The 22,189-nt window shown below is 38.4% G+C and overlaps 3 protein-coding genes across 6 annotated transcripts; 2 read left to right on the top strand and 1 right to left on the bottom strand.

The window, feature by feature from the left end:
- Nucleotides 1-240: 240 nt before the first annotated feature.
- Nucleotides 241-6,299, top strand: LOC111479168 (ascorbate transporter, chloroplastic). Its single transcript, XM_023123689.1, has 11 exons — nucleotides 241-560; nucleotides 969-1,489; nucleotides 2,302-2,409; nucleotides 2,533-2,688; nucleotides 2,918-3,133; nucleotides 3,529-3,738; nucleotides 3,861-3,998; nucleotides 4,572-4,673; nucleotides 4,994-5,059; nucleotides 5,146-5,230; nucleotides 5,858-6,299. Exons 1-11 carry the CDS (start codon nucleotides 503-505, stop codon nucleotides 5,953-5,955), a joined length of 1,758 nt encoding a protein of 585 aa, XP_022979457.1. The 5' UTR covers nucleotides 241-502; the 3' UTR covers nucleotides 5,956-6,299.
- Nucleotides 6,300-6,796: 497 nt separating this feature from the next.
- Nucleotides 6,797-9,772, bottom strand: LOC111479169 (ATG8-interacting protein 1-like). Of its 4 annotated transcripts, none has more exons than XM_023123690.1 (3): nucleotides 9,504-9,772; nucleotides 8,225-9,074; nucleotides 6,797-7,227 (listed from the first exon to the last, which is right to left on the bottom strand). In XM_023123690.1, exons 2-3 carry the CDS (start codon nucleotides 9,035-9,037, stop codon nucleotides 7,126-7,128), a joined length of 915 nt encoding a protein of 304 aa, XP_022979458.1. In that variant the 5' UTR covers nucleotides 9,038-9,074; nucleotides 9,504-9,772; the 3' UTR covers nucleotides 6,797-7,125. The 4 variants fall into 4 exon arrangements, with proteins under 4 accessions (XP_022979458.1, XP_022979461.1, XP_022979460.1 ...); XM_023123693.1 differs by having other exon boundaries at nucleotides 6,797-7,224; nucleotides 9,586-9,759; XM_023123692.1 differs by having other exon boundaries at nucleotides 9,586-9,752.
- A 1,215-nt stretch (nucleotides 9,773-10,987) lies between these two features.
- LOC111480130 (ATP-dependent helicase BRM-like) lies at nucleotides 10,988-22,054 on the top strand. Its single transcript, XM_023125097.1, has 15 exons — nucleotides 10,988-11,146; nucleotides 11,554-12,891; nucleotides 13,000-14,325; nucleotides 14,465-14,577; nucleotides 14,838-14,925; nucleotides 15,018-15,104; nucleotides 15,273-15,365; nucleotides 15,449-15,532; nucleotides 15,613-15,816; nucleotides 16,283-16,525; nucleotides 16,606-18,177; nucleotides 18,274-18,819; nucleotides 19,631-19,882; nucleotides 21,065-21,875; nucleotides 21,914-22,054. Exons 1-14 carry the CDS (start codon nucleotides 10,988-10,990, stop codon nucleotides 21,725-21,727), a joined length of 6,768 nt encoding a protein of 2,255 aa, XP_022980865.1. The 3' UTR covers nucleotides 21,728-21,875; nucleotides 21,914-22,054.
- The last annotated feature ends 135 nt before the right edge of the window (nucleotides 22,055-22,189 follow it).

Genomic DNA, 22,189 nt, shown 5'->3' on the forward strand with positions numbered 1-22,189 from the left:
AAAAAAAAAAAAAAAAAAAAAAAAAAAAAAAAAAAAAAAAACACGGTGGCAATTGAAAAATAAGTCCGGGTAGAGGCCAACTCATTCAAAGAGTCAAATAGCGTCTCTAGCCAAAACCTGTCTTCAAGGGCTTTTTCGTCTTTTCAATCCGTCCACTACACCAGAAGAGTGGTCTGCCACGTATCCATCTTCTATCCCTTACTTTGGTCACTTCACAACAAATTTCTTCCCGCTAGTTGAGAGAGCAAGAGTTAAGAGGAGAGAGAAATCGAAACGAGTAGGGAATATTACGAATCTCTAAATCCGAAACCACTACTTATCTTCCACGGTTCGACGAACTTCAGAAGCTTGCAGGCTACAGGCTGAGGGGCGGATATTACGATAATCTTTCACCATATCTCTTAACCATGCGCTCTGTTCTTCATCAACAGCAGTGGTTTTCTTCAATTTGAGTACATTAGTGAAGCTTTTTTATTCTCTCTTTTTTTTTTTGCCGTTGGAAATGGCCATCGGAAGTTTCGTTTCTTCTAATCGGGACTTCGGTTCCTTAGTCGGCTCAGGTATTTTTTCTGTTATTCTCGTCTTATTTTGAATGCTTCATATTCGGAATTGAATTTATAGTGTTGGTGTTATTCTCATTCCTGCTTGAAGCGTCTTGTGTATACTTGGTAATGAATGTTTGTTTGCTGTTGTACCTGCATTGAGTTCCTTAATGTTCTTCTGCATTTCGTTTACTCGAGGTTTAATCATTAGTGAGTGACGACCGGAAGCGATTTGCATGTAGTGGAATGGAACTAGGCTTAATTTCACGCTAAATTTGTTTTAGCTGAGGGTATTTACTGTGACAATTGCCAGTCCAATTTCCAGTCCTGTTCGTTATTTGGTTCTTTCTCTCTTTAAAATTTTTATTTGAATTCAATGGCCGCTGTTGAGAAAACACATTTGGTTGTCCACCCTTGTATTTGCAGGAAAAGTGTGCAAGACAGAGAAATCATCTTCTCACCATGCGTTAGAACGTTCAGTTATTATTGCGGCTCAATATGGACAGCCAAATTTGTCTTTTAGAAAGTCTCTTGGTCTGAGACTAAATAGTTATTCTCCTAAGATCTCATGTTCCACATTTCTTCATGCTATAACCCGAGACGGTAAACTTTTAAAGCCACTGGGAGTTCGTACAGATGAAACTGCTAAATGCAGTTATTATCCTCACTTGACTAGTGCTTGCACTCTAACGAGTGGACCTAGTTGGCTGCAATGCCAAAAGTCTCGGCATGTTAAGGTTGACCGAACTTCTGCTAATTACAATTCAAATGACTTTGATATAACAAAAGGAGATGTGGATGCGTTGGCATTGGCAGAGGGGTCAGGTGATGCACTCTTTATTGAAGGCAATGAGCAGATGGTATTGCCTTGGTGGGAGAATTTTCCAAAACGCTGGGTGATTGTATTGCTTTGTTTTTTCGCCTTTCTTCTATGCAATATGGATCGTGTGAGTACTATGCCTTTCCTACTCCTTGAATGAATGTCATTTTCTTTTAGCTTGAAGAACATGGAACCATTGGACTATCTTTCAATTGCTTTATCATTATTTACTCAAGAATTGGTGTTTCATGTCGAATCAGGGAATGCGTACAAGAATATCGTGTGTATTAAATCCATTTTAGAAAACGAGATAATGTAATATCTCTTAATGGTGGTGATCAATGATCCACCAATGGTGTACCATTAATAACAATAAACGTCATCGATAACTTTAGTGTTTTAAGGCTTGCTTGATCAATATATACTTTCTGTTTAGATGGTAACTAATGATTGAATATTGTGAGTCAATAAGCTCGAATTGTTCAAAGTCGAGCATTAAATATCACATTGGAATCATGGGATGTGGCAGTCATGCATTGAGAAGTTAGTAATCATGGAGCATTTCTAGGAGAAGAGTTGCAATGCTTTTGTTTCTTTAAATGACTATTAGTTGTACGTTTTAATTTGTAGAAGTCGAAAAGCATTGTGATTTAAAGTATTTTAGTACAAAGTGTGTTTTACCCATGTTTCACTCTGCTTTGCTTATTTGTTTCGGTGTACTTTGATCAAGGGTCAAAACCAACAAATATAGTTGGCAGTCAATCAAAACACATGCATATATCTTTTTGCCGAAAAAATGGTATCTTTGTAAAGCAGCTATTTTATAATTTCTCTGTAACATGTCAATAACACGGTTCTACTACCTGCCCTCAATAGGCTGGCGTAAGTGACATCAATATACTTATTTTGTGAGCTAAATGTTTGAACAAATTTCTGCAGGTGAACATGAGTATTGCCATACTCCCAATGTCGAAAGAATATAATTGGAACAGTGCAACAGTTGGCTTGATCCAGTCATCTTTTTTCTGGGGCTATCTTCTAACGCAGGTTTGATTAGAGTTGATCAACCCAAAATTTCTCCTGACAACCTTTTTTTTTGGCTACTAAAGTGTTTGACTTGGAGATAGAGCAGTTATATCAAATATAACGTGTTTATATTTGATTGGTTAGATTGTTGGGGGGATATGGGCAGACAAAATCGGTGGGAAGCTTGTGTTGGGTTTTGGGGTAATATGGTGGTCAATTGCAACTATATTGACACCAATTGCTGCAAGAATTGGGCTTCCTTTCCTGCTTATGATGCGTGCTTTCATGGGAATTGGTGAGGTAGGCTTTTGTGCTCTACTTTTGTCCATGTGTTCAACTAATATATCACGATCATTATCAGTATCACCGAGCATCTTTATTCCTTTTTTAACTTTTTTTAACTTTTTTAACCAAGCTAGTTTTGGCGTCAGCTGAATCACATCATCTGAAAGAGTTAATCTGAACTGAGACTGTTTTTGAGTTCACAGCTGATAGAACTCATTATTCGTGTTATGTGCCTCCTTTGCAGGGTGTTGCTATGCCTGCAATGAACAATATTATATCAAAGTGGATTCCTGTATCGGAGAGAAGCAGATCACTTGCACTAGTGTACAGTGGCATGTATCTCGGTTCTGTAACGGGATTGGCCTTCTCACCAATGTTAATTAACAAATTTGGATGGCCGTCTGTGTTCTACTCATTTGGTTCTCTCGGAAGTATATGGTTTGCACTGTGGCTAAGAAAAGTAATTTTTGCTTCTTCTGCATTTATATTATAAATTTAACATTACGTGTTACAAGTGAATAGTTCTCCACTCCACTAGAGAAAATTGAATTTATGCAGCCATCATGAAGGAAGATCTAGGCAGTGAGAAAAGAGATGCTGAGTTATCATTACATATATGGCCATTAATCCTTCCTGTTATATTGGGCATAATGAAAGGATGAAAGAAAATTAGGTTATAACAAAAAACAGAAACTTTGAGTTGCATTTGCTTTTTTCATTTCATTTTGTTGAATCAAACGTCTCCTTTTGCCTTTATCATTATCTTTTGTGGTCTTCTCAATGAAAATTTTCTATTTCTATCTCAAAAAAGGAAGAAAAAAGCACTCCTACCTTCTCATTCTGGTTTATTGTCAGGCATATAGCTCGCCAAAAGAAGATCCAGATCTCAGTGCAAAGGAAAAAAGGATTATCTTTGATGGAAGCGTTTCGAAGGAGCCTGTGGAAGTTATTCCGTGGAAATTAATTTTATCAAAAGCACCTGTGTGGGCTCTTATCATATCCCATTTCTGCCATAATTGGGGAACCTTCATTCTGTTGACGTGGATGCCCACATACTATAATCAGGTAATTCAGGGTTCAGCATTTATCTCTAGCTGATGATACACTTGCATCTAGGCATAGCAGAAAGTAACTGTAGGAGCGAATAATCAAATCATAAAAGAGTTCGCTCATTGTTATTGTCTCAGGTTTTGAAGTTCAACCTCACCGAATCTGGACTCTTCTGTGTTCTGCCATGGTTGACCATGGCTGTTTTTGCAAATATAGGAGGATGGATGGCAGACACGCTAGTTAGCAGGGGCTTTTCCATCACTACAGTTCGAAAGGCAAGATTCTTTCCAGCTTAATTATGTTTCAAGTAATTACATGACGGTAGGGATTGTGCTCTGGTTCTCAGCTCTATGAGTTATTTCTTCAGAAAGAGTTACACATTTAGCTTGCTCGGTTATCTGCTAGACGTTAATTCGTTTGTACAGTATGATGCAAAGTTTAACTCTGAATATCGATACCATAATTAACTTTTCAAATAGATGAATATAGTCAAGATGCACTTCAATTTGTCCACTGTCTACACAGCTCCATTGTGAGATCACACATAAAGAGGAGAACAAAATATTTCTTATAAAAGTGTGGAAACCTCTCCCTAAAAGATGCGTTTTAAAACCGTGAGGCAGACAACATTTCGTAATGGGCCAAAACAAACAATATCTGTTAGCGTTGACCTTGAACTGATACATCCATGAACTATATTTTCTTCTTGGACAAATAAATTTGTCTTAGGTTGTATTTCTACTCCATAAAATGTAGGAATACTAGCCTTGTTCACTCAGGTTTATTAATGAACTTTCTACTCAGTTCTTGTGTTAAATAATTACGGAGGAGAATGTTTTTGTATGCAGATTATGCAATCTATTGGATTTCTGGGACCAGCGTTCTTCCTTAGTCAGCTGAGTCATGTTAGAACACCTGCTATGGCAGTATTATGCATGGCATGCAGTCAGGTATTCACATTTTCTTACATATTAAGTAATTGATTAGAAATAATAAAGAAAGAACAACCAGATAAACTGTCAGAATTAGCTGAGCAAACATGAAATGGATAAATATTTAATATTTCTTATTTGTTTCATAAGATTTCACTTTTTAAAATCCACCATATTATTATACAACGAGCTTTACAACTCATCCAATTTGATGAAAAATAATAAGTATAATTAATTAATAAAATTAATTAATAATAATTATTTTAAGTAATTATTAAATATCAATATATTATTTAGACTGTAAATGATTGGTTTGATTTATTAACTTTTTTTTACAGGGATCTGATGCATTTTCACAATCGGGTCTCTACTCCAATCACCAAGACATTGGACCACGATATGCTGTGAGTTATCAAACTGCTGCTAATTCACTATTATCTAATCATGCCGTTTTAAAAAATAAAAATAAAAAAATTGCTTTCATACGCAGGGAGTGTTGTTAGGATTATCAAACACGGCCGGCGTGTTAGCCGGAGTCGTCGGCACTGCTGCAACAGGATACATACTCCAGCGAGGTTTGTTGACTTTTATTCTTCATAGTATTTTCCTTTTCTTCTTTATGCCTGAACTTTCTAAGTTTGTTTAGGTCTCAATAGTCCAAATGTCTAATAACTACTTGAATTTTCAATTTTATATTTAAAACACTCTTAACATATTAATTTTTTTAATGTATTAATCTATTGAATATAAAAATATAATTTTATGTCTAATAAGTCTTTTAAATTCTCAATGTTGTGTCTAATAAGTTTAACCCCGACCCATTACACTTTTTAAAGTTTACATAACCAAATGAACGCAAACTTGTAAGTTCATGATGTAAATTTGTACTTTATTTATTTTTTCCTTTTTTGCAAGGGTTTCCTAGATAAATAAAAGATTACAAATAAATGATTTAGTCTAGGTTGTATTTGTTCCATCTTTCAACATTAAAATTTTATTTTATTTTATTTTATGTTAGTTTTTGGCATTAGTATTAGTAAACTAACAATGAAATGACGTGTCTATTAGACATGGTCCGAGACATGTCACATCATTGTTTTAACTAACAATGTCAACAGAATGGAGAGGTCAAATAGACACAACTATGAAGGCAATTCAACTTTATTTAAGGTAATTGAATTCGCGATTTTGGGTTGGCGCAGGTTCATGGGACGATGTATTCAAGGTGTCAGTTGCATTGTATCTCATAGGCACATTAGTGTGGAATATCTTTGCAACGGGAGAGAAGGTTCTTGATTAAAAGGCCCCATTCTGGAGAAGGGATAAGAAGAAGAAGAAGAAGAAGAAGAAGAAAGCTAAATTTAAAATGGAGGAAAAAACAGGCAAGTCTGAGCACCCTACACAGCTTTTCAATTTTTCATTTTCCATAAAATTGCCGATGCCATAGCTAGCCCTCCTGGCAACAGCTTTCTGGGTTGGCTCCAAAAAGGGTGAACAAAAAAAAAAAAAAAAAAAAAANCCGCATATAAATTACCCCCGCTTTTACTTTTTACTGTCCCCATATAATGGAGTTTATTCCCCTTGATAGTGTGCGGCATAAAACTACAAGAGCAGAAGAAAAATCAATTTTTTTTTTTTTTGTCATCTCTTGCTCTTGTTATTTCTAGCTTTTTACCTTACGATGGTTGTTAGTTACTGTAGCTGTCTCATTATACTTATAGTGCTGGTACACCCTCATTCAAGAACATTTTACCTTGGGGTAAAATTACCACCAAACTAACTTGTTTCTTAATTTATGATAAAAGAAAAATGTTGATGCCAAAATTTAAAAGATAATAGTAAGATGGAACACGGAAGATGTGGGTCCTCTTTCTTTTAGATCTTGGATCATGATGTTTCATTCGTCGTGCCTAAAAGATTACTAAACTTAAAAGGACATGATTGTACAACCTAGAACAGATTGGTTCAAGTAAGGTACCCAAACCTTTCTAACCAGCCAAACCAGTTTGATTAGATCAGTTTATATCTGGTGTCTTTCAATTCAGCTACCAATTACATGCAAAAAAAAAAAAAAAAAAAAAAAAAAAAAAAAAAAAAAAAAAAAAAAAAAAAAAAAAAAAAAAAAAAAGTGAACAATANCCTGAGCAGTGAGCTATAAATGTGTCATTCAATCTGTGATATGAAGGGTCGTTCTCGACAAAGTCGAAATAAAATGAACCCCTAGGGAGAGGGATATAGGTATGACCTTTGAGACTTACATTTCACCCAATAATGGATTAAGCTAATGTACAATGCAATATGGTACTATACCACCAAGATAGAAATATTATGATTTAAACAATCAAACTTCGAACATGTTCCCCAAAGCACTTGTGTAAATTTTGAAAGCGGTCGTACACACTTGGGCAATCGACCAACGAACCTCTTCCTTTCATTCTGTTCTTCCTTTTCTACACTTACCATCATCATCTTACAACTCACTGGGGCTAAACTTGATGGACGAACCACGGCGTTGGCCACCCACGATCACGTCTTTAAGTCGAGTTATTGGTCCTAGAACTCGGTTTGTCTTCTGAAATTGTAACAGTATCATGGAAATTAAGGCAATAAGGCAACGTGGAAAAGGAAGGAAGCATACATCTCTTCTAAAATAGGCATGAGGGTGCATTTCTATAGCCATGACGCGACCAACAGTTGCAATTGCAAGCAACCAAGTATGTTTTAAACTACCATCTCAAAAGCTGAATCAGACAATTCATTGCATTGCTACGAACACGGGGATGATGGAAGCAAGTTGTTAATAAATGAGTACTTGATGGCAAGGTTTGTGTGTAGTTGCCAAGTCCAAAAGCCAATAAGCAGACCAACCCAAAAATTTTAAGTAACGCCACTTGAAAAACGTTGACTTGCAACAGATAGCTACCACTATGAACATATCAGTTTAAATTCGCTAACAGCCTAAACCAAGAACTAGAAACTTTAACATGAATATCCCCATATATTTCCTCAATGACTACAAAGATGAGGCTTAGAAGTTAGAACACATAGAGGGTAAGATAAAAATTTGGCTTTACAACCATATAATGAGTTCCCCTAATCAGAACTGGAATTAGCTTTTGGATCTGTTGGTACTCAACAAAACTGGCTTCATTGTTGGAAGGTCCCCGAATTTCTGGCTACAACAAGCTTATTCGCATTGTTTCTGCTCGTAAAATTTAAGCCTAGCAGTTCGACATCAAGTCAAAGCAACAGACGCATCTTTAAAGGAATAATAAGCTAGCAGGGTATGTAGGAAATCTCAGAATTTAGTCTCCAATTTGGATGAAAGATGTAAACAAAGATAAGAGAGAAAACTATTTTCACTCAACAATGTTAAGAACCTAGTTGTCAGCACCATGGCTCTTGTTGAGATTGAACTTGAATTTCCTATTCTGAAATCTATTCTATAGACTTAAATCTGGAACTCAAAATTCAAAGTACATAACAGAATAGATGCATACAGAATAATAACGAAGAAGCTGAACGATAAACAGAATGCCATCAAACGGAAATAACAATAATCAATATACCTGATCGTTCACACTAATGTGCCCTTTCAGTTGCAGAGTCCGCCAACTTTCCTGCTGCCAGCGCTGCCCAAGTATTACAAGTCCCATAACAGCTGCTGCAATGAAAATGGACCAAAATGCATTCGCTTCTTTTGCATGAGAGTATAAATTAGCAGCTCTTCTCTTCCACCAAGCGCCACAAGGAAGATTGGACTTGTTGCTTTTACTATCAAGTCTATGAGTTTCCAAGCTTTCTGGATTCGAGACTTGATCGTTAGATTCCAATGGAGGGATTTCATCATTTGTCATTGAACTGAGATTGGTTTCACCATGAAAGGAGCTATAGGTAGGAGCATCAAAGGGATCCTGCTCCTTGTCAACCAGATTCAAATCTGGTAGCGTTGTATTTTCACTAAATTCATCACCATGAAAAGACAGCTTGCCGCCTTTCTCCGTAGTTTTGTCAATCCCAGAAAACTCATCTGTCTCACCCAACCTTTCTAAATTCAAGACATCTTCATTTTTTCTACTTGATTTTCCGCCATCTACAGAAGCAGAATCAGAGTCCACATTCTCCTTCCCTCCGTGATCATCGTGAATCTCACTCTTATCAGGTTCCAATGGCAAATTCTCGTGCTGATTCGGTGGAAATACGAAGTGCCTAGACATAAACAAAGCATTGGAAGTTTCTGCTTCGTACAAATTGCTTTTATTTTCATCAGTCGATTCGCTTTCCTTCACATTAGGAGCAGCTTCATATGCCGACGCAGTGAGTGAAACAACTTCCCATCCATTTCCACGAGAGTTATTCTCTTCTCCATCATTATCTGCCATTCTAAGGGAGTTCTCGTGTATTCCAACCTCACAGAATCTGGCAAAGGAAAACATATCTTACCAGCTCAATTAAAAAGAAGAAGAAAGAAAAAAACGCAACTCCAGACGCAATTTCAACGGTACGACAATTAGAGGTATTTAGAACTAAGGAATTAGTCGTAAATTTAGAAGACAACTCCCTCGTGCCGCGTCAATTCGACTAGAATCCCACTTAGTACTCTAATTTACAACGCGATTCCACAATTCAATCTAATCGAGAGAAATTAGGCCTACAAAGATATAAATTACCAATCTATAACATACATACACACAATCATATATCTAGGTCGTATATTCATCCATTCAAGTATGCAAGATCAAACAACAAACAGATCTAACACCCTACCAATATGCAACAACTCCAATTAAAACCACTAGAAAGAGCGGATCATCCATCAAACAGGTTAAAAAAAATATTAAGAATTACCGACACGACTTCTCGACCGAACGAGAAACAGAAAAGGATCAATTAAGAGTTGCAGAGAACAACAGTAGAAGAAGAGACGAACCGAGCGAGAGAAGATGAAAGACAGCGGCGACCGGAGACTGCGTCGACGTAACGATAAGGATGAAACTTGGCTCGGGAAATGGAGAAGGGATTAGGACTGGGACATGAACATGTGGGGGTAAAGTAATAATCCCCGCCAAGCAACGATGGAAACCGGTGGTTACCGGTGACAATAAATTTACAAAACTGATAGCGTAACTGCTATAGCAGGTGAGTTTGATTCGAGGCACAATCCACGGAAGGGTTTTTTTTTTTTTTTAATATATATTTTATTTATTTTCTTTTAAGATTTTGCTTTAATTATTTTTATCGTTTTATTCTATTTATTAAATTCGAAGTTTATTTACCAATATTTGCTTTTTTATATATATAAATAATATCGCTCCATTTTTTAATTTTATAATTAATAAGTCTTATAAAAATGAATGAATTTCTAAGTCATAAATATATATATATATATAATAACGTTTTTATTTATTCAATAGCACTCTCGATAAACATCGAGATGTACGGAATCATCCTATAAAAATAGTTTTAAATAAAGAAAATTTTAAAATATATTAATGTAAATTTTGAAAATTATATTATATTTTTGAAACAAAATAAACTATATTATTGCAACTTTTGAAATATTTTTTAAATAAAACATTAACTATAGCTTGAAATTTAATAGAAATAGAAATACTATTTTTTATAATTTAGAGTTAATAAAGAATTAAATAATAACCTCAAAATGGGCATTGGAAGGCAAGAAGCGTACAAACCAAAACAAATCAAAACAAGGGCCATTCCTGTAAATACGAGAGGTCTGGGGGGCAATTTGCAATAGAAAAGTAAAATGAATCAAACTGTGAAAACATGGCTTGGAGGGATTCGAACCACGTTCTTCCGCATAAAGCCATAAACTCCGTTATCGTCGTTGAGATAAAGATAGAGATAGAGATAGAGAGAGAAAAAGAGAGATTGAAAAATCGGAAAGAAAAAAAGAAAAGAATTTTTAACGCTTTGGGGGAAAATTGCAAAATCACTGATTGCGTCAACTGAGCTTCACTGGTTGAGCCCTAAGTCCGATCCGGTTGGTCATTTTCCAAAATTCTCGCGGTAGAGAAACAGAGATTTTATTTTATTTTTATTTTTTTCTTTTCTTACCCGATTCTTCTTTTTGTTTGGATGAAGGGTTTTGAACATGAGGATCGGAGGGTATATATAGGGTTTCCGTTGAATTTTCAAGGGATTTTGATTTATTGAACTTTCCTGTTTTATTTTCAGTTTTGTCTTTTTTTTCTTAAAAAAAAAAAAAAAACTGGAGTGAGAGAAAAGAGGGGAAGTTTCGTGTTTGGGGTTGTTGGTAATAGAAGTAGAAGGAAGTGGTGTTGATAGTTTTAATTTTGGTATAATTTTGCATGCAATCGGGTGGGGGTGGCCCCCTCCGGAATCCGGGGTTTCCGGCCGGACGGGCGGCATCGACATCAGCTGCGGCGTCGCCGTCGTCATCGTCGTCGGCGGTGTCAACGCCGCATTTGGGCTTTGATTCAATGCAGCAGCAGCTAGCGTCTAGGCAGGTAAAGTTCAATTTCTTTATGTTGCTCTTATGATGTTCGACGAAATGCTGGAAATTGAGTTGAGCTCTTTTGGTATTATGGTTGGCCACCGTTTCCCAGTCTTGGGGATGCAAGTGAATTGTGAACTCGATTATTTAATTTTGATTGGCTGTGCTGCATTGTTGCTACTCCATAAGCAGCTTCTCGTAATGGGATTGGAGTGGATTTATTATCTCGTCATTTTACTGAATCAATCAATTGTGGATTTTGTTGGCTTATTGTTCTTCATTTGCATCAATAGATATTTGTAGCTTTAAAAAAGTTTGTGCACATGGTGATCAAGCATCTAAGCCAAGCTGGGGCTTTATGATTTTGTTAATATTTTACTGTAATTTGATGTGTCTGACAATTTTGATTATGTTATTCAGTCGCTACAACAACAATTACTCAGAAAATCTGATGGAAATGAAGCCCTTCTATCTTATCAAGCTGGTGGTCTCCAAGGAGTATTAGTTGGGAACAACTTTCCTCAGTCACCCGGTTCGTCGCATTTGCCTCAGCAAGCGAGAAAATTCATGGATATGGCTCAACAGCACCATAGTTCCTCTCAGGAGAGCCAAAACAGGAGCCAAGGACTTGAGCAGCAAGCAATGAATCATCCTATGCATCAAGCTTATCTGCAATATGCCTTGGCTGCTCAGCAGAAGTCTGCGATGGCTATGCAATCGCAGCATCAGGCTAAAATGGGAATTATGAGCCCTCGCTCTCTCAAGGATCAGGAGATGCGAATTGGAAATCAGAAAATTCAGGAACTTATTCCGGCTCAGGTGTCTAATCAAGCATCGACATCTTTATCTAAAAACTCAGCAGATCATTTTGTACGCGGTGAAAAACAAATGGAGCAGGGACAACCATCAACTTCTGATCAGAGAGGCGATCCAAAATCTTCTAATCAGTTTCCTGCCATGGGCAATTTGATGCCTGTGAATATGACCAGGTCTATGCAGGCACCACAAGCTCAACCGGGAATCCCTAACATGGCAAACAACCAGCTTGCTATGGCCCAGATGCAGGCTATGCAAGCATGGGCTCTAGAACGCAATATTGATCTTTCACTACCTGGAAATGCAAACTTGGTTTCACAGATTCTTCCACTGATACAGTCTAGAATGGTTCCTCATCAAAAAGGAAATGAAAACAATATGGGATCACAGTTATCTCCTGCTTCTGTCTCCAAACAGCAGACCAATTCTCCGTTTGCTGGAAAAGAGGCTTCTGCCCATGCTAATTCATTGAGTGATGTATCGGGACAGTCAAGCAGCACGAAAGCCAGGCAGATAGCTTCAACAAGCCCTTTTGGTCAAAACATGAATGCCAGTGTTGTTAATAACACTAGCCATGCCAGCATGCAGCAGTTCAGCGTTCCTGGCATGGAAAACCAATTACCTTCTAGAACACCAGTTTCTGGGAATACAATACCTCCAGTACATTCTTCTGAATCATCTGGGAATGTGAACCAAAGCACTGAACGTCCACTTCAAGGAAAAACATCGTTAAATAGCCCAGAGAATTTGCAAACACAGTATGTCAGGCAGGTGAATCGATCGTCTCCGCAGACTGCTCTTCCTCCTAGTGATGCGGGTCCTAGCAGTTCTACCTTACCACAAGGTGGACACTCTAATCAGACAGAACAACAGAAATTTGGTTTCACCAAACATCAATTGCATGTCTTAAAAGCCCAAATTCTAGCATTTAGGCGGCTGAAGGTATTCTCTCTTCTTCTTTTTCTGTTTATTTTTAATTGCTAGTTTAGTGACAGATCCTTTTGGTTCATCTTCGGATGGATGGTGTTGTTTATGTTCTTTTCATGACAGAAAGGAGAAGGTACACTGCCACAAGAGCTTCTAAGGGCTATTGCTCCACCACCTCTGGATGTGCAGCTGCAGCAGCAATTTCTATCTCCTGGAGGTACTAGTCAGGATAAACCATCTGGGAATATTATGGAAGAAAGGGGGAGTGGGGAGGTTACTGAAAAGGACTCCCTGTCTCTTGCATCGAGTACCGGGCATAGATTTCCAAGAGAGGAAGTTTCAACTGGAGACGAAAAATCAAAGATGCCAACTATGGATGTGCAACCTATGCCCCTTGCAATGAAGGAAACAGTTCCTTTGGGATCTTCCGGAAATGATGAGCAACAGGCAGCAGTCTCTGTTAAATCAGATCAGGAAATTGATCATGGTTGTCAAAAGCCTCCTGCTAAAAGTAATTTTCCAGTAGAAAGGGGAAAGGCTATTGCAAACCAAGCTGCTGTACCAGATGTTACACAAGCTAAGAAACCGGCCCCACCTAGTACTCCACCCCAGTCAAAAGATGTTGGCGCTGCTAGGAAGTATCATGGACCCCTTTTTGACTTCCCATACTTCACTAGGAAGCATGACTCGTTTGGTTCGGCAATGGCAGTTAATAACAATAATAATTTAACATTGGCTTATGATGTCAAAGATCTTCTCTTTGAGGAAGGTCTGGAAGTTATTAATAAGAAAAGGAAAGAAAATTTAAAGAAGATTGGTGGGTTACTGGCTGTCAACTTAGAGCAGAAAAGAATCCGACCCGATTTGGTAGTACGATTGCAAATTGAAGAAAAGAAGCTTCGACTTTTAGATCTACAGGCACGCCTAAGGGATGAAATTGATCAACAGCAGCAAGAGATAATGGCAATGCCTGATAGGCCCTATAGGAAGTTTGTGCGCCTATGTGAACGCCAACGTATGGAGCTAACTCGGCAAGTACAAGCCTCTCAGAAAGCCATGAGAGAAAAGCAACTGAAATCTGTCTTTCTGTGGCGTAAAAAACTTCTAGAGGCTCATTGGGCCATCCGTGATGCTCGCACTGCACGTAATAGAGGAGTTGCCAAATATCATGAGAGAATGATGAGAGAGTTTTCGAAAAGAAAAGATGATGATAGAAACAGAAGGATGGAGGCTTTAAAGAACAATGATGTTGAAAGATATAGAGAAATGTTGTTGGAGCAGCAGACAAGCATGCCTGCTGATGCTGCTGAAAGATATTCTGTCCTGACCTCATTTTTGACTCAGACGGAAGAATATCTTCATAAGCTAGGAAACAAAATAACAGCAGCCAAGAGTCAACAGGAGGTGGCAGAGGCCGCAAAGATTGCTGCAGCTGCTGCCCGATTGCAGGCATGTAGTCTCTTTTTGATGGTCACTTTGTATTTCTTTTTAGTGCCTATAACTTGTGAGAAACTACGATACTTTGTTCTATATAACTTGCTGGTTTGGTAGTTTCCAATTAATTGTGCGTTCTTGTTTGTTGAATTAGGGTCTTTCAGAAGAAGAAGTTAGGTCGGCATCTGCTTGTGCAGGAGAGGAAGTTATGATAAGAAACCGTTTTATGGAAATGAATGCTCCGAGGGATAGTTCATATGTGAACAAGTAAGTTCAATAATTTATTTTAGCATGGTTCACAATGTAATAGAATGCTTGGTTGGCTGCTGAGGTTCTGTGCTTCAGTTTTGTATCAAGTTCAGCTTTTTTCTCTGATCTTCTTCCTTTTTCTGGATCTAAAGAGGTCCCTTTCATTTGAATGCCATCGTACTAAAGAACCTTTATCTAACCGGATCTGGATAAAGAGCTCTTACAGTTTCTGGGCTGTTTGTGTCAATTATTTTCACCTGGCTTTTACGTTTTGTCAGGTACTATAACCTTGCTCATGCTGTGAATGAGAGAATCGCGAGGCAACCCTCAATGTTACGGGCTGGAACCTTGAGAGACTATCAGCTTGTAGGGCACGATAATTAGAATTGTTCTTTCTAGGATTTCAGTGCATCTTTTATCTTTCTCGATTAGTCTTGCTAATTTATGTTATGTTGTAGGTTGGGTTACAATGGATGCTTTCACTGTATAACAATAAATTAAATGGAATCTTGGCCGATGAGATGGGTCTTGGGAAGACGGTGCAGGTACTTCCCATTTGTTAGATGCTTGTAACTTGTTTGGAAATTTTGTAAAATGTCACGGTGGAAGTGAGAACATATTATGTCCTTTGTAGTGTGGGGTAACTTTACGTATGCCGGCTATGCTTAATAAGAACTTTTTCTGGTACATTTTTCTCTTCCTTTCTTCTGCAGGTAATGGCCTTGATTGCTTATTTGATGGAATTTAAAGGGAACAATGGCCCTCATCTCATAATTGTCCCCAATGCTGTTTTGGTCAACTGGAAGGTCAGTCAAATTATTTTTACCATTTGGCAACTACAAGTAAGAGCTTACTTATGACATGGAATTGGAAAATGAAAATCTTGCAGAGTGAGCTCCATACATGGCTACCATCTGTATCATGCATTTATTATGTTGGTGGGAAGGATGAACGGTCAAAATTATTTTCACAAGTAAGAGATGTTTACTTCTTATTTCTTTATAATTGAGGTGTCAAGCGACTGAGATTTCTTCACTGCATCATGTTGTACAGGAGGTTTGTGCCTTGAAATTTAACGTTCTCGTGACAACTTATGAGTTTATCATGTATGATCGCTCAAAGCTGTCAAAAATTGATTGGAAGTATATTATAATTGATGAAGCACAAAGAATGAAGGATAGGGAATCAGTTCTAGCTCGTGACCTTGATAGGTACAAATGCCAGAGGCGCCTGCTCCTAACTGGGACGCCATTACAGGTTTGCCTAGACATTAGTCTTCATGGCATCTTGTTTATCAGTAGCAGCCTTTTCTAGTATTCCTAGAGTAAATAATAATCAATGATTGAATTATTTGGATCTGCTGGGTGTGTGGCTATGCTGCTTCGGATTGTTTCTACTATTGATGACTTCCCTGTGGCCTAGAAATATGATAAGGAAAACGAACATGTTTTAGATATTATTTGAGAGTCGGTCGTGTACCACATCAGCATTTTCTGGTCAAATAAGGCATTACCTTGTGATTCTTTTACCTTCCACAACATAGCTTAATTGTCCAGCTACTTGTTCCGCATCAAGAAGTTTTAGTTTTGTAATCTAGAAAAGTTTGTAAGACCCAATTCAACTTGACGGAGAAGCGCGCATGTTATTTGGGGTACTGTCTTGTCTCTGATTTATTCATTCACTTTTTTTAATGAGCGAACATTTCCTAAATCTTTTTTTGCAGAATGATTTGAAGGAACTATGGTCGCTGCTTAATCTGCTTCTTCCAGAAGTGTTTGATAATCGAAAAGCTTTTCATGATTGGTTCTCGAAACCCTTTCAGAAGGAAGGCCCTACCCAGAATGTTGAAGATGATTGGCTTGAGACAGAAAAGAAAATTATTATTATCCACCGACTTCATCAAATTCTTGAACCTTTTATGCTCCGTCGTCGTGTTGAAGATGTTGAAGGATCACTTCCACCAAAGGTATGACTTTCATTTCATTTGGTCAACTAATGACATCCTTGTTTCACCATTCTAAAAATGACATCCATGTTGAAATTCAGGTTTCCATAGTGTTGAGGTGTAGGATGTCAGCCTTTCAGAGTGCTATATATGACTGGATTAAGTCCACTGGCACTCTTCGTGTTGATCCGGAAGATGAGAAACTGAGAGTTCAGAAAAATCCGAATTACCAACCTAAGGTATATAAAACATTAAATAATAGATGCATGGAACTAAGGAAAACTTGTAACCACCCTTTGCTCAACTATCCATATTATGGTGACTTATCCAAGGACTTCCTTGTAAGATCATGTGGAAAACTGTGGATCCTGGATAGGATCCTTATAAAACTTCAGAAAACAGGGCATAGAGTACTTCTCTTTAGTACAATGACAAAACTACTTGATATATTAGAGGAATACTTGCAATGGCGACGACTTATGTATAGAAGAATTGATGGAACGACTAGTTTGGAGGATCGTGAATCTGCCATAGTGGACTTCAATAGTCCTGATTCTGTCTGCTTTATATTCTTACTAAGTATACGAGCTGCAGGTCGTGGTCTTAATCTTCAATCTGCTGACACGGTTATTATTTATGACCCTGATCCTAACCCAAAAAACGAGGAGCAAGCTGTTGCTAGAGCTCACCGTATTGGACAAACAAGAGAAGTCAAAGTCATCTACATGGAAGCAGTAGTTGACAAAATCTCTAGTCATCAGAAAGAAGATGAACTAAGAAGTGGCGGGTCTGGTGATTTAGAAGATGATTTTGCTGGCAAGGATCGATATATGGGATCCATCGAGAGTCTTATAAGGAATAACATTCAGCAATATAAGATAGATATGGCAGATGAGGTCATTAATGCTGGGCGTTTTGACCAGAGAACAACACATGAAGAAAGGCGCCTGACTTTAGAGACATTGTTGCACGATGAAGAGCGATATCAAGAAACTGTTCATGATGTACCGTCACTTCAGGAGGTGAATCGAATGATTGCTAGAAGTGAAGAGGAGGTTGAACTGTTTGATCAAATGGATGAAGAACTTGATTGGACCGAGGAAATGACGAGGTATGACCAGGTACCGAAGTGGATTCGAGCAAGTACAAGAGAAGTGAATACTGCGATTGCTAATTTATCAAAAAGACCTTCAAAAAATATATTGTTTGGTGGTGGTTATGGCTTGGAGTCCAGTGAACTTGGCTCTGAGTTGTCCCTCAGAACCGAAAGAAAAAGAGGCCGACCAAAGGGTAAAAAGATCCCCAATTACAAGGAAATGGATGACGATAATGGAGAGTTCTCAGAAGAAAGTTCCGATGAGAGAAATGGGTACTCTGTCCAGGAAGAAGAGGGAGAAATTGCTGAATTTGAAGATGATGAATTCAGTAGAGGTATTGAGGTGACACAACTTAACCAGGATCAGATGGAAGATGGTGCAGTTCGTGATGCTAGGTATGATTATCCTCGGGCGTCAGATATCGCTAGAAATAATCATTTGCTTGAAGAAGCTGGCTCTTCCGGCTCCTCTTCCAGCAGTCGAAGGTTGACACAGTTGATGTCGCCCGTTTCTTCTCAGAAATTTGGCTTCTTGTCTGCCTTAGATGCCAGGCCGAGTTCCCTCTCAAAGAGACTGGTAAATTATTCTCTTTTATACTAGTGGTTTGATGATGGAACATTGGCACTTGTCGTATATTTACGCCTTTTATTTTGCTTTTTAACTTCTTTTCAGCCTGATGAACTAGAGGAAGGGGAAATTGCAATATCTGGCGACTCTCATATGGAGAACCAACTATCAGAAAGTTGGATTCATGATCGTGAAGATGGCGAAGAGGAGCAGGTACTGCAACCCAAGATAAAACGTAAAAGGAGTCTTAGGCTTAGGCCACGCCCTCCTGCAGAAAGGCGAGAAGAGAAGATATATAGCGAAACACAATCTCTTCAATATGGAGATTCTTCGTCTCCTTCTCCGTTTCTAGCAGATCATAAATTTACCAAATTTAAGAATGATCCTGAGGCTAAACCATATGGAGATTCTAATTCCTTGAAGCATGAACAAAACGAATCATCTTCAAAGACTCGGCGTAATTTGTCTGCTAGAAAGACAGGTCCTACATCAAAATTTCACTCTTCTCCTAAATCTAGCAGATTAAATTCTTTGACTGGATCCACAGAAGATGCCGTTGAACACAATAGAGAAAGTGGGGATGGCAAACCATTGAATGTTGGTGGAAATTCAGCTTTTGGTTCTAAGATGCCAGACATAATCCAGAGGAGGGTACGTCCAATAAGTTTATTATATAAACATCCTCTTCGAAGGATGTGATTGCTTGTTTATATTCTTCCTTAACTTCTTTCATGTCTACCTTCAGCATGAGTACTGTGTGCATTTTTTATTCTTAATACATCTTACTCGACTATCCGACTTAATCTTATTTTTTTCCAAATTGAAGCTTACACAAATTCTGCCCCTGTTCTCTTCTTTCACGGCCCAAACCTATCACTAGCAGATATTGTCTTCTTTGGGCTTTCTCTTTCGAGCTTCTCCTCAAGGATTTTAAAACGCGTCTGCTAGGGAGAGGTTTTCACACCCTTATAAAGAATGTTTCGTTCTCCTCTCCAACCTATATGGGATCTCACAATCCACCCCTTTCAAAGAATGTTTTGTTCTCCTCCCCAACCAATGTGGATCTCACATTGGGTCTCCTAAGCATTTGGTTTCGCCGCAAGCCTTCATTTTTTTGGGGTGGATAATGAACGTTTGCTCACTTAGAGATGCACGATCGTATTGTTTTTTTTTTTGTTCTCATTTGTATGTCTTTGTTTTGTGTGTTTCTGGTGCATCAAAATCTAACAGTGTGTTCAACTCGGGTGGAATAATTTGATCCTTTCGTAATGAAAGTATCCTTAGCAATTGCTTTTTCATAAAAATATCAAGTGCGGTCGCTGAGAAAACTTAGTTTCATGCATTTAATTATTATATTACAACATTTAGTATGAAATTGTTGCATCTTAGGATGAACTTGACCCTTTTCTAAGTTTTTGATGGTTGTTAATTTGAACTTACCTGAATTTGTAATATTTTTCAGTGCAAGAATGTTATCAGCAAGCTTCAGAGTAGAATCGACAAGGAAGGGCATCAAATTGTGCCGTTGTTAACAGATTTGTGGAAACGGATCCAGAACTCTAGCATACCAAGTGGAGTTAGTAATAACATTTTGGATGTACGGAAGATCGATCAACGTATAGACAGATTGGAGTACAATGGAGTTATGGAGTTAGTGTTTGATGTTCAGTTCATGTTGAAGGGTGCTATGCAGTTTTATGGGTTTTCATATGAGGTATGATTTTAATTGTTTAGCTTTGCTTCTATTTGGACAAAGCCGCTTTTATACATTCTGAGACTTAAATGGACGATATCTAAATAAAACCCATAAAACTATGTCAAACATCATTACTTTTCCTGCCCTCCATTGGCTCACCCAACTGTAGTTCTAGCCGTTGGATCGTCTTTTTCTATCTTCTTTGGCATTTTATTTAGAGTGCATACTTGATCAATCCTCCTATTCTCGTTCATATATGTGTGTATATATGTTTTTAACGTAACTTTCTGAAAGTAATAGTTGAATTATGCTGAAGAGTGAGTTTGTCGTTTTTGGTTTCGTTTTCTTTTTGATCTGGATGTCTATCGTTCTTGGCTAATGGCTACTAACCCACTCTTTTCCATGTTCACGAGCTATGAAACTCAAAGAAATATGGTTGATATGCTACTTTGTCTCTAACGGCTCAAGCTCATCGCTAGCAGATATTGTCCTCTTTGAGCTTTCTCTTTCGGGCTTCCCCTCAAGGTTTCTAAAACGCATCCGCTAGGGAGTGGTTTCCATATCCTTATAAATAATGTTTTGTTCTCCTCTCCAACCGACGTGGGATCTCATAATCCACCTTTAGGGGCCTAGCGTCCTCGTTGGCACTCGTTCCCTTCTACAATCGATGTGGGACCCCCAAATCCATCCCTTTCGGGGTCCAACATCCTTGCTGGCACACCGCCTTGTGTCTACCCCCTTTAGGGCTCAGCTTCCTTGTTGACACATCGCCCGGTGTCTAGCTTTGATACCAACTATAACGGCCTAAGCCCGCTAACATATATTGTCCACTTTGGGCCTTCTCTTTCGAGATTCTCCTCAAGGTTTTTAAAATGGTAGGAAGAGGTTTCCACACCCTTGTAAAAATGCTTTGTTTTCCTCTCCAATCATAGTGGGATCTCACATTATCAAACCCCGGTACTGCTGTTTCTTGATCAATATTTGTGAAGACTAGAAAAGTCTGTTGTTCAGCCTTGAGATAAGTTATCACTGGATATATTTTGGCACTGATTTCAGTTGTTTGGTTCGTCATAAGATGTACTCGTGCATCAATAGGAAAGAAACATTGACATGTTACATAAGATGTATTTACTTGGATCTTTCAGTTCTTTTATTCTCCTGCAAGTAAGATTTGAAATTGTGTGTCCCTTTGATGTGCAGGTTAGAGTTGAGGCCAAAAAAGTTCATGACCTCTTCTTTGATATTCTGAAGATTGCATTTCCAGACACGGATTTTCGAGAAGCTCGGAACGCTCTGCCTTTCTCTAGCCCGGGGTCTTCTGCTGCTGCTGCTTCTTTGAGGGAGAGACCTGTCAGCCAAACCAAAAGACAGAAGATGATAAATGATATGGACGCTGACTCAGGCCCGCCCCGGAAATCACTGCAGCGTGGACCTATGTCTAGGGAAGAAACAAGGGCCACCAGAGGTCACTTGTTGGCACAGAAAGAATCAAGATTTGGCAGCGGAAGTGGAAGTAAGGATCAATATGAAACAGAAGAACCCCCAATTCTTACTCATCCTGGGGAGCTAGTTATCTGCAAGAAGAAAAGAAAAGACAGGGAAAAATCAATAGTCAGGCCAAGGACTGCATCTGGCGGCCCGGTCTCGCCGCCTAGCGTTGCCCGTGGCATTAGAAGTCCAGGTCCCGGTTCAGTATCCAAAGACAGCAAACAATCTCACCCCTCTTCACATTCTCAAGGATGGTCCAACCAGCCTCAATCTGCTAAAGGGGGCGGCGGCGGCGGCGGCGGACCTGTGAGTTGGGCAAATCCTGTGAAGAGATTAAGAACAGATTCAGGAAAGAGGAGGCCCAGCCATATCTGACTATCTTAGGTTAGTATATGAATAATAAAGATTTAATATCGAGCTCAAGCGATGAGGATACTGGGTGGGTGACCCCTTTCCTCGTTTTTTGTAAAGGTGCAGATAGCTCGTGCTGTTAATATTGTAGGTCTTTGCTCTTCAATGCATCATATATATATATATATATATATATATATATATATATATATATATATATATATAGATCCTCTGATGTTTTATATTATTGAAATACATGTTTACTATAGTTAGATCTTTCTGTATTTCTCTGGCTATATATATAGCCTTCAAAGTTACTGTTGTGGCTCAAATATTGAAAAGAAAATTTCCTCTCATTTTCTTGCCATGTTTACACACGCACAGGGTAGCCAAGTGCAAAACGGATAACTAGTGCAAAACGGATAACTACTGACACATCGATGAGTTCTTTGCCCTTATGGGGATGGAGCAACAGAAGTGCGAAGC

The sequence above is a fragment of the Cucurbita maxima genome, unplaced genomic scaffold, assembly GCF_002738345.1.
Source record: "Cucurbita maxima cultivar Rimu unplaced genomic scaffold, Cmax_1.0 Cma_Scf00005, whole genome shotgun sequence".
Lineage (NCBI taxonomy): Eukaryota > Viridiplantae > Streptophyta > Magnoliopsida > Cucurbitales > Cucurbitaceae > Cucurbita > Cucurbita maxima.

Coding starts and splice junctions, on each gene's coding strand:
- LOC111479168 (XM_023123689.1), top strand. CDS start 503: ATGGCCATCGGAAGTTTCGTTTCTTCTAATCGGGACTTCGGTTCCTTA. Junction 3,739..3,860: donor TGCCCACATACTATAATCAG/GTAATTCAGGGT, acceptor TTATTGTCTCAG/GTTTTGAAGTTCAACCTCAC. Junction 5,060..5,145: donor ACATTGGACCACGATATGCT/GTGAGTTATCAA, acceptor TTTCATACGCAG/GGAGTGTTGTTAGGATTATC.
- LOC111479169 (XM_023123690.1), bottom strand. CDS start 9,037: ATGGCAGATAATGATGGAGAAGAGAATAACTCTCGTGGAAATGGATGG. Junction 7,228..8,224: donor ACATTAGTGTGAACGATCAG/GTATATTGATTA, acceptor TTACAATTTCAG/AAGACAAACCGAGTTCTAGG.
- LOC111480130 (XM_023125097.1), top strand. CDS start 10,988: ATGCAATCGGGTGGGGGTGGCCCCCTCCGGAATCCGGGGTTTCCGGCC. Junction 15,105..15,272: donor GTCTTGGGAAGACGGTGCAG/GTACTTCCCATT, acceptor TTTCTTCTGCAG/GTAATGGCCTTGATTGCTTA. Junction 18,178..18,273: donor GTTCCCTCTCAAAGAGACTG/GTAAATTATTCT, acceptor ACTTCTTTTCAG/CCTGATGAACTAGAGGAAGG.